General features: G+C 34.4%; 1 protein-coding gene and 1 pseudogene across 1 annotated transcript; one reads left to right on the top strand and one right to left on the bottom strand.

Annotated features, from left to right (window-relative positions):
• Positions 1-65: 65 nt before the first annotated feature.
• Positions 66-1,214, bottom strand: LOC146934528 (L-type lectin-domain containing receptor kinase IX.1 pseudogene; annotated as a pseudogene).
• A 472-nt stretch (positions 1,215-1,686) lies between these two features.
• Positions 1,687-5,876, top strand: LOC146934527 (S-adenosyl-L-methionine-dependent methyltransferases superfamily protein). The gene is made up of 8 exons (XM_085706422.1): positions 1,687-1,902; positions 2,017-2,131; positions 2,703-2,750; positions 3,265-3,538; positions 3,946-4,033; positions 4,602-4,667; positions 5,077-5,145; positions 5,275-5,876. Exons 1-8 carry the CDS (start codon positions 1,771-1,773, stop codon positions 5,362-5,364), a joined length of 882 nt encoding a protein of 293 aa, XP_085562548.1. The 5' UTR covers positions 1,687-1,770; the 3' UTR covers positions 5,365-5,876.
• The last annotated feature ends 5,084 nt before the right edge of the window (positions 5,877-10,960 follow it).

Here is a 10,960-nt window from a genome sequence, read left to right as displayed (position 1 = left end):
TATTAAAAGGCTGCCAGTTGTGTCATGGTCGAATCAAGAGATTACACGGAAAGCAAATGCTTAAAAACAGTAATATTTTGTTTATCAATCAGAAAATTAATATTCCGGATCCTGCACAAGCACAACAATGTTTATCTTCTAGAACTAGAATGGGTTGCATGTTAAAATACACATTACATATCAGCTTAATATGTATGCAAAAGAGCTGCAGATGTGTTGGATTGTGAAGAGTGAGTGTAAGAACTACTTGATAAAGGCTCAGGTTGGGCAAGTCTAAGAGCATCAACACTAGAAGATGTTGAGCTTGAAGATGTTGAGCATTAACACTAGAAGGATAAATGTATGTGGGTATTGGCATCTTTGCTGGGAGATTAGGCAATGGAGCTTCAAAATTAAGCACATGTACTGCTTGCCTAATTGTGTTGTAGGCCTCAAAGTATAATCTGGACGAGCATACCATAGGCCAATAATCATCAACCTTCCCATTTCATTTTCATCAAAATCTTCACACAACCTTGAATCAGCTGCTTCTATTAGATTACTCATACCATAGAGTTCTCCAACCCATTCTACCAAAAGCACTTGTTCTTCGCTAGCTTTTACTTAAATTGGTTTTCTTGCACATGCTATCTCCAAAGCAACAACACGAAAACGGTACACATCAGACTCTCTGCTAGCCTTGCCTCTTGTAGCAGATTCAGAAACCAGATATCCTATTGTTCCCGCTAAAATTGTTGTTTGTGATCCTTTTCCATGATCCATCATTCTTGCTAGTCCAAAGTCACCAAGCTTAGTATTGAAATTTGAATCCAACATAACATTACTTGATTCGATATCCCTGTGAATGACATACTGCTGCCATTCTTCATGTAGGTAAAGTAATACTGAGGCCAAGCCTCCATCAATGTTGTATCTTGTTTCCCACTTGAGTAGGCTTTTGCTTCCATACAAGTGGGAATCTAGGCTTCTATTTGACATGAGCTCATAAATGAGTAGAAGATCATTTTTTTTAACTTCAGATGAGCTGCACCAAATTCCTAAGCCTTAGTTGACCAATGATCTTTACTTCAGATGCATACTCTTTGATACATTGTCTAGATCCCCTTGACACCCTTTTAACTGCAACATAGTCATCTAATTTTCTTATAAATCCTTTGTAAACTTTCCCCAAAACCTCCTTCCCCAAGCTTTTGTTCTTTTACAAGTTTCGACATAAATTTTTTAAGTTTGGTTCACTAAACTTGTACTTTTAGGAGGGTATTCACATTTAAACTGTTTCAAAATAAAACGATCTAAAAGAAATAGAAAAATGCACAAAATCAAAATTTATTGGATGTGTTTTTGTAACAACCGTTCTTATCGGATGATTTTGGATAATTTTGTTTTTTTAAATCGAACCGAACCAAATCGCATACGTAAACATTAATATTTACTTTTTATTAGTACTTGTGTTCAGACAAACGTTGCATGCTCAAAAATCAAATTTGTTCAAGGGCATATAATATTGATAATATAATGCATTTTTTTTTAAACAAATTAACCCACCAAAATTAACACAAAGAAAAGTTGAATACGTAACATATCAATAAAAAAAATAAGTTAGCAACAAAAGTCCTCACTTCCACCGTGGCATGTGATGCCACCTGGAGGGGGTGTACAAAAAAGGTAAAAAACAATCACACACACAAAAACAGGGTTTTAGTACTCACTGTTTGGAACTGGTTCGTTGAAACCCTAACTCTAACCTCATTTTAGATTGTTGATTGAAAGATGGATCAGAAAAATGGAAGAAAACGCGAACAAGTTGAAACCCTAAAGGAAAATCACAAGAACAACAACAACAATAAAAAGCGACAACAAGTTTTCCCATACGGAAACTACAAGAGTTACTACAACTATCGAGTAATCTTTTCTATTCTTCTTCTTCTTCTTCTTCTTCTTCTTCTTCTCAATTCACCCCTTTTTTGCTATTTTAATCAAAAGCTTCAAACTTTACATGAATCAATGTTGTTTCAGATTGCTGAAGGTGTGGATGAAGACCCTCGGTTGAAAGTGTTCAGGAAAGAATGGTTTCAAGGGAAGGATTGTCTTGATATTGGTTGCAACAGTGGGATAATCACCATACAAATTGGTATTTTTTTCCACCAAACTATTTATTTTTTAACCATGTTATCAAGTTCTACAATGTTATCCTAGTAATGTCTAATTTTCATGCATCATTGGGTTGATTTTATTGATTCTCTTAGTGTATGTTTGGTTTCAATTTTGGAAGGGCTAAAATTGATTCTAGAAGAGTATAATTGATTTTGACATGTTTCGATGTTTTAAAATAGATTTAATTTTGCTTGTAAAATTTATTCAAGTTCAATCTAGAATGTGTAGTTATTGGCTTCTACTGCTGATTTTAGCAGTGAATTTATTGTTTAGCTCACTTTTACCTAAATACATCCAAACACAGACCATTTTATACATTCAACTCACTTTTAGCTAGAACTAATTATACAAAATCAATTCTCGCCACCGCAGACCAAACACATGCAGCCGTTCTCCTTATGTTATAAAGAAATTACATTAGGTATTAATCTTATAGTTCTATTTAATTGCAAAGCTCTAAAAGCAATAAAACTTAATTCCTATGTAATAATTTTCATGTCAAATGTAATTTCTATCATGATGATCTCAATTTACCTCTCTCCCAACAGCACTGAAGTTTAACTGCCGGAGCATTCTTGGAATCGACATTGATTCTGGTAAGATTCATATCTATTCTGATCTCTATTGCAGAAGGGTATTCTTCAATTTAAAAGTTAGCTTCTCTCTTTTTATGTTACTATCTGATGAGGCTTATATATGTGCTAAAGGTAACATATTTCGGATTTGTGTGCTCAAAATGAGACATTAAGTTTGCAAATGAATCTTTAAAATGCCGAAGAGCAATAACTAGCTATATGTTACTTAAACCAACTCATGCTATTAGCAAAGTCTCCTTGTAAGTTGTAATACTACAAAGCTGTATGAACAGGTGGCTAGTATGCATTATACTATGCGAAAAATCAGGGTAGATTGACACACTCAACTCATCATATTCAAGATGCACACTTATTTGTTCCGACTCTTGAATCCTATTGGATGCTTATCAGAATATGTAGTTTTCAATTCTTTTAATACTGCTAGTAATTTGGCAACAGAGTAAGTCCTCATTTTTAAAATCCCAAATTGTTTAGTTTCAATTGTTTATTCTTTTGCTTTTCTCTGTTTTGCTAGATCGAGTGGAAGATGCAAATTGGAATTTGAGAAAAACCGCTAGATTGGAATCTGCCAGGAATAAACCTTCAAAGGTTTCCAAACTCAAGGACAACAGCCATACAGACCATTCAGAGAACAGTGCCACTGTATCATCAAATGTTAATACAAAAGAGATTTCCAAAGAGCCTTCTTCTTTGAAGCAAATTGATCTGGTCAATATTGTTTCTTTTGAACGAGAAAATTTTGTTCACAGTCGGCACCCACCAGAAAAGCACTATGATACTATTCTTTGGTGAGTTGCTTTTGCCTTTTCTGCTTCACTAAGTAGAACCTTTTCTTTGGGGGCATTAAGCTCTTGAGGAGAGGAAGGCAGAAATTGGCATTCCTTTTGTTTGTCTTTATTATCTTTATGTTATTTTGGGCCCTTTCTGGCCCATTGTTCAAAATTGTTTGCCTTTGATTATCTTTACGTTCTTCTTGGGCCATTTCTGGCCCAATTTTTGGGTTTATTTCTGCTAGATAGTTTATATCCCAATTGGTTATCTTCTTGTTGTAGTTTTTCATTGTTAAACATGAGCACAACTGCTTTTATGTTCACCCAGCATTTACTTCTTTTTAAATTACTAAGCTGCAGGCAGAAAGAAATTCTTAAGTGTCATGTGACTTACCCTTTCTTTATATACTAACTATTATTTGCAGTCTTAGTGTATCAAAATGGATACATCTAAATTGGGGGGATGATGGATTAATTACATTATTTGCAGAGACTTGGAAGCTGCTCCGACCAGTAAGTATCATCTCCTACCATCCTATGGTTTTTTTTTTCTTCTTTCCTTCTCTTAGGTCTTAACCACGTAATATAAAAGTTCAGTTGAAAAAAGAAAAGGCCATGATATGAGACCTGTCTAGTGAGAGAATGATGTATTTATGCTGTAATTAGCTTCATATATTAACCCACTTGGGTTGGCCTGGTGGTATTGACTTGGGACCTGGGAGTGTGCTCCTCCTCAAGTTCGATTCTCCGTGGTGCCAATTTGGGTGGGCTAATTTAGCTTCTTCAAAAAAAAAAAAAATTAGCTTCATATTATATTCCATGCTTGTGCATGAACCCTTGTAAACAATCTACGCCTTTCTCCTTCCGTTCTCTTTATCTTGGTAATAATGCCTGTTTTCTTGTGCCCTCTTTCCTAAAGCCCCGTCTCTCCCCTATATCCAAGTGCATTTTCTCTGCACTCTCTATTCCTGCTCTGATTCGTTGTTCAAACTTGACTGATTTAACATTGCACATATCCTCTAGAGGTAACAATTAGCTAAATATATTCCGTTTCTTACAATGTAATCTTTCTTCTGAGCAGGGTGGCATTTTTGTGTTGGAACCTCAGCCATGGAAGTCGTATGAAAGCAACCGTAATGCCTCAGAGGTAACAATTAGCTTGCCTTCTTTTTTGTGATTATTGATTTTTTAGCTCAAAGGGTGTACTGAGATGTGGAAACCTTTACATGATATATGGCGAGCTTACTGAGTTTACTTTATTCAGTTATCTTGTATTCGTTTGTTTTGTAAATGTTGTGCATGGTGTGGTTGTGTAATCAATTTCGTGAAATTTGAACCTATTTTGTTTAGGGATTTGCTTTTCAACAAAGCAAATCCTACCTTTTAAATGGATAGATGTCCTATGTTTTCTTCTATAATTTCATTTTATGTTGGTTGAGCAATTTATGCATTATCAATCTGCTAATATTTAAACTTTGTTTTTCAAATTTTTTCATCATTATTTACGAAAAATAAGGAAGAGTCTAGTATTGATTCATTTTTTTCCCATTATGCAGATCACTGCTGCCAACTACCGTAATATTAAGTTTCGACCTGAAGAGTTTCAGGAAATACTGCTAGATAAGGTTTGTATTAAATACTTCAGGAATTATATTTTGAAGTTTGTTTTATTAATAAGTATTCATTTTGTTTTGCCAATTTATTTATAACAATTTCATTCAAATGCTAATGGATGATATTTAACTTATTTGTAGATTGGGTTTAGAACAGTAGAAGCAATCACTTCAGATTTGACAGGTAGCACGACTGGTTTCAATAGACCAATTTTGATTTTTCAGAAATAACGTATGCTGAAAGCCATATGATGAGTGAATGCGATTCTTCCCGGTAGAGAAGTGCCTGTTATATATTTTGATATTGAGATCAGTTACTAATAGACCCCAAGCTTGCATGCAATGAAGCTGCTGCTCAAGAGGATGACTGACATGCATGGAAGCAAATTTTTGGTTGAATGAAATTACAAATTATGTCTTGTGTGTGTTTTGCCGTGAATTCACCAAGAGAAATGTAATATGTACGGTTATACCATATGACATGCATGTGTAACCAATAGTTTAATACTGGCCAGTGGCCAGCAATTAGTTGACTTGTTTTCTGCTAACTTAAGTATCATGTCTATTTGGTGGTTGGTGTCAATGAGTGAAAGCAGTTATAATGCTCAACCAAATCCAAAGTTGTTTTACCTTGATACTACGTTAGTATCATTTTGATGGTGGGTGTGCCATTTTTATGGATGGAAAGATATTAGGTTTAATTTGAATTGGTGGAAAGGAAGAGCATGAAATTATTATTTGAACTGTTTATTTATTTTTTATTTTTACTTAATATTTTCTTCTCTTTTTTTTTTTTTGGGAATGAAATTTACTTTATTTTCCGTATTATAAAAATATTTAAAGAATAAAGTGATTTACTTTATATTTAGTTTCAGTTTAGTTACTATTCTTGTTATTATAGTCGAAGGGACAGATTCGATTTTTGTTGATGGCCCTGCCCTTTTTAGATGCTTTTTCTTTTGGTCTCATGTACTGATAATAATTAGTAAATGAAAATCTACCATCTTGTTCCCCCACTTTAAGGTGGTTTTAGACTTGGACAGTGCTATTTTCACTGTAAACATCTTTCAAATGCATGCACCCAATTATGTCTGTCCCTGCATTTATATAACTAGACCTTCATGGTTTATTCTAGGGAAAATAGATGGTAATGATCTTTTCCCTCTCCTCTTCTGCCCCCCCCCCCCCCCCCCCCCCCCCCCCCCCACTTCTCAAAACAGTTTGTACCCAAGAGGGTAGAGAGTGTTTTCATCTATGTCTGGTAACCAATACTTCATCCATTTCAAAATAAATCGTTTTATCTTTTCAATATGACCCTAAGGGAAAAAAATCATAAATAAAAGGAAATTAATAACAATTTTACTAAATTATCTTTATTAATCACTGATATATTTTCATTATCATAAAAATGCAAAGTCTAAAATAATAACGCCGGAGTGATGCACATAGTAATAATCAGAAATACAAATTGAAAGTGACATTTTTCTTTGAGATTTTTGTGCGTAAATGTGGCACTTATTATGAGACAAAAAGCATAGTTTATGCTTATTTTACTACTACCAAATTAATATTGTGCAAGAAGAATATAATATAGGGAGCAAAACCACAGAAGTCAAATATAGTAAAACAGCAGTGTCAAAAAGGGGCCATAATAACACTTCAAAAGAAGGATGCGACCTTACTCAAATTTCCAAAACCAGGGTCCAATTGAATTATTATCATAATTACCTCATAACTTTTGCTTTCTACGTTTTCTTCGTTTTATAACGGTCCTCATTATGGCATTTTAGGACCAGTACTACACTCAATCCTCGTATATATAAACACCTTTGTGTCATGTTCCTCCTCATTCAACATCAACAATGGATGTCAGAGAAAACTCAAAGCAACTGCAAACCTTTGCTAAACAAGAAGAATACAATATCTACCCCATGAATTTCAATGTGCTAGAGAATACAAAAGGCAACACTAACAGATGCAATTATGTATTCTTTGTTCCAAGTGAAGGCTATTCTGATGAGGAACATTCTTTTGAGAACTACTCAGACTCCGACTCGTCAAGCGAGGTAGATGGTGATGCATCTGATAATGACTCGAGTTTGGATGAGGTGCTGCATGATGGAAAAGCAAAGAACAAAATTGACCTGTTGGCTGCAATGGTTGGAGTTGATACTAAGGAACCAGCGGTTGTGTTGACTGAAGTAGTGAGAGTTCTTAAGCTCTTAAAGAGAGTGAACCAGTATCCAATAAATATTAATACTTAAATTATCCATAAAATTTTACGAATTTAGCTCTTCTAAATTGAGTATAAGTGAGACAATCGAGAATTGTTATTTCAACAAACTTGTGATTTGTTATGATGTACTTCTAATATCTACTTTTAATTTATTAACCAAGGGTTGATAATATTTATTTTACTTGTTCTCCCACTATGGTTTTAATGATTTTCTTCTTGTGGATAGGTGACCTGTTATGTTTATGTTTCTTCACTTCTTTTTATTAAATATGAGTTTGAGAATCTCTTTCAATTTGATGGTTTTCACTTTCTTTCTTTCTTTCCAATTATATAGGCCTTGGAAATGTTTTCATTGCTAGTACTGATGGAAAGGAAATAGCTTCCTGTGGATGGAATAACTGTCCTAGAAATTCCTTCCTACATCATCAAGACCAGCACTTAGATCTTTATTTTTTTAAAAACTCGTTATAATTTTTTTTATCCGATCCAAATGACCGACTAATCTAAGGAAAAATTCCACGTCTACTAGTGGGGGCTTACTTGAAGCCATATCAAAATTCACATAGGAATTGTTAGCATCAGTAGTATTCGAACCTAAGATCTAGAGAAACCTAAGATCTAGAGAGAAACATACTTAAATGTCTTAAGCCTACACCACTATGACAATCTCAGAAGAAAATGTAAATAAATTCAATCAACTCCATAATCCGTTTTCATGAATTATCCTGTCTAACAAAATATACCGAAAACAATTTAAGAGTATATGTAAGTTATTTTCTTAAGGTCTTCTAAAACTTGCAGAAATATTTAATTCAAAAGATAAGCTCAAATATTCATAATGCGCTTGTGCATAATAGACAATATCTCTCTGAACTAACTTTGACAAGCCTTAATAACATGACTCATCTCCACTCCACTTCATTCCACAGCACTATGACAATTGTTGTTTTAACATCTAAAACTTCCTAAAAACACAAGTAAAATACAAAAATACCCCCAGCGGTAGTTAACTACCGCTGACTTTATAACTAGAAACCCGGCAGCAGTTAACTACCGCTGAGTTTTTTGGTCATTTACTTGTGTTTCTAAGACATATTGAATATCAAAACAACAATTGTCCATCACTATTGTAATTTAAGACTAGTGATTGGTAAAAGCGGAATATTGAAGGTGCAAGTAACGCTTCACAAACATTAGCATACACGCAAAATTTATATTAGCATTTACGTTGACCATACATTTCAAGAAGCACTGATTTACGTCTTTCGTATTTTAAATTACTTTGTACCAAAAAAAAAAAACTTTTCCATATTTCCATTGGAGGAATACATCTATTTCTCCTAACATTAACGTCCTTATGCATAATGCCGTAAGTATCACAGTTTTAGTGTTCCAGTAACGAACCACTCATTGATATTGTTCTCGTTTGTTTGAAGCACAATTTCCACTTCACTTACCAAAGGAGGCGTTTTTCACATGGATACGTAATAATCTTCACAATCTCCTATTTCTATTAATTAAAACTCATAACTTCTGTTTTTTTTTTTTCCTTCTTTTCTTTACAAATGAGATTTTAAATTTGGAATAAGAGTAATGCTATATGTCTCAAAGACATATTCACGCGAAATTTTCACAAACAATATTTCTATTACTCCGTGTCGGACACACAAGCACTTTTCAAACCTGTATCACCGCTAACTCTGATTGCCTGATATGTGAAGTAATATCATATGAGGCTCTTCATGGCTAGACCCTCTTTCATAAGTACTATTTCAACTCTTTGTGGCCAAAATGAAATTGAGCATCTCTTATGCTATGTCTCGTAATTCTATGACTTGCTATCTCACCATTTCTATCATACAGTTTTTATTCCCATCACGGTCGAATAAAACAGAGGCACTTTATTGTGTAGGTCTAGATTATGAGATCCATCATGTTCTACTTTGGCATATCCACTTCTCAAATTGGATCCAGAATCTTCTCGTACCTATCACATGGTGTGTGCAACAAAAATGCACAGAGGTGTCAAAACATACACAAAACATTGAGTTGAGGTGATTCCACTTTTGTCTCCAATGATAGATGCAATAGAAGGTGTGAAGCGTTTGTGGAAGAGGAAGACTAGAGATATATAACTGAAATTACCAATCAAAGGGAGACACGCAAGAGAGAAACAAAAAATAAATGCATGTCACCGTGCCACGTTTTCGGGATGCGCTCATGATTCTAGAATTCGCTTGATTTAGCATTATTCTTTGGAATAAATACTAACGAAAACAACCCTAGGTGCCAAATGCCTCCAGAGAGTCCTGCACATACGTGGTTTCCATCACTAGATGAACGCGCCTTATCAGTTTATTTAACAAAGTCTACAACAAATGTGGAATGGATGTGAGAATAATAAAATCTTGCTTGGGATAAATGAAACAAGCCATCCAGAAAGGTCTGCTCTTTAACTTGTTCAGACCCATCCAGACTAGCACAAAACACTGATCAGGGACCATGTCTTTTCGTAACCTTAAGGATTTGAATAAGGGCAAAACAAATGCTATCCAAAAGACCTTGTCGGACTGACATTCATATCATAAGCAACTCTTGTTTCAAGCTTGTCACACCAAGTACAAATAGTTCTGAAGAAATTTGAAAAATCCTTACTGCAAGACTTTCTCAAGCAAACAGACATGAAATATCCAAAGCTCATTATACTTCAGGAGACCAACCTTCAACTTTTCCAACAGATTCAAAATACTTCGAGATTGTGTCCGTCCATATGCAGGGATATGGGATTGTGGAACCATCGATTGGAAATTGATAAAATGTGAATTCAATGTTTTGGCCCCACTATCAAAGGTATCGGATGGACACCTTATATCAGCACAAAGAATTTTACAAATTTTCCAGATAGGGGGATACTTTGCACACTATTGCAACCAGTAAAAACAAATCAAGTCATTCCCCACTTATCATTAATATTTGAGCCAGAAAGAATCCAAGATTCTTACACTGAAGCAGCATAACTAGGTCCTTTCTCTCCAATTGAAATCAATGACTACTTTCGCATAACCATTGAAGTCATATTAACTCAAAATCTCAGTTATACCAATATTAATATTTCCTTGGCGTATTCTCATCCAGAATGCTTATGCTGACTTATTCATCAGAAGCAGCAGCGTCATGGGTATGTTCCCTAGATAGTGGCATTCATAAATTTCAGTGGAAAAGGAAGCCCTGCAAAAGTAAAAGTATGGACTGATAGCTGAGCATCACCAAATTTGTTTTACAAGTTAGTTATCACAAGAAAATGAAATATGCATCAGTTTATCCAAACCTTGAATCACACATGAAACAAAACTAGATTCTACACTTTCATCCCTAGAATGACATCACAAATTAACCTGGGCAAGTGTCAAATTGTGCTACCTACAAGTAAAGAAGTGCTTGTTCAGCATCAGTGTTATAGTAAAATAAAACACTTAAAACATGTTGATAAAAACATAAAGAAGTACTTAACCAGCATCAAAATTATAGTTGAAAAAAACATAAACCAAGTTGATAAGATTAAAGACAATCTGAAGCAGAACTTATCAATAG

This window comes from Medicago sativa, chromosome 4, assembly GCF_051527215.1.
Source record: "Medicago sativa cultivar Bolivia chromosome 4, Bolivia_mono, whole genome shotgun sequence".
In the NCBI taxonomy this organism is placed as follows: Eukaryota; Viridiplantae; Streptophyta; class Magnoliopsida; order Fabales; family Fabaceae; genus Medicago; species Medicago sativa.
Note: the sequence above shows the minus strand (reverse complement) of the source record. Positions and strands in the feature narration are given on the sequence as shown.

Bases quoted from the DNA above. Each gene is read 5' to 3' on its own strand.
- LOC146934527 (XM_085706422.1), top strand. From the start codon at position 1,771: ATGGATCAGAAAAATGGAAGAAAACGCGAACAAGTTGAAACCCTAAAG. The intron at 1,903-2,016 runs GTAATCTTTTCT...ATGTTGTTTCAG, and splicing joins AGAGTTACTACAACTATCGA to ATTGCTGAAGGTGTGGATGA. The intron at 2,751-3,264 runs GTAAGATTCATA...CTGTTTTGCTAG, and splicing joins TGGAATCGACATTGATTCTG to ATCGAGTGGAAGATGCAAAT.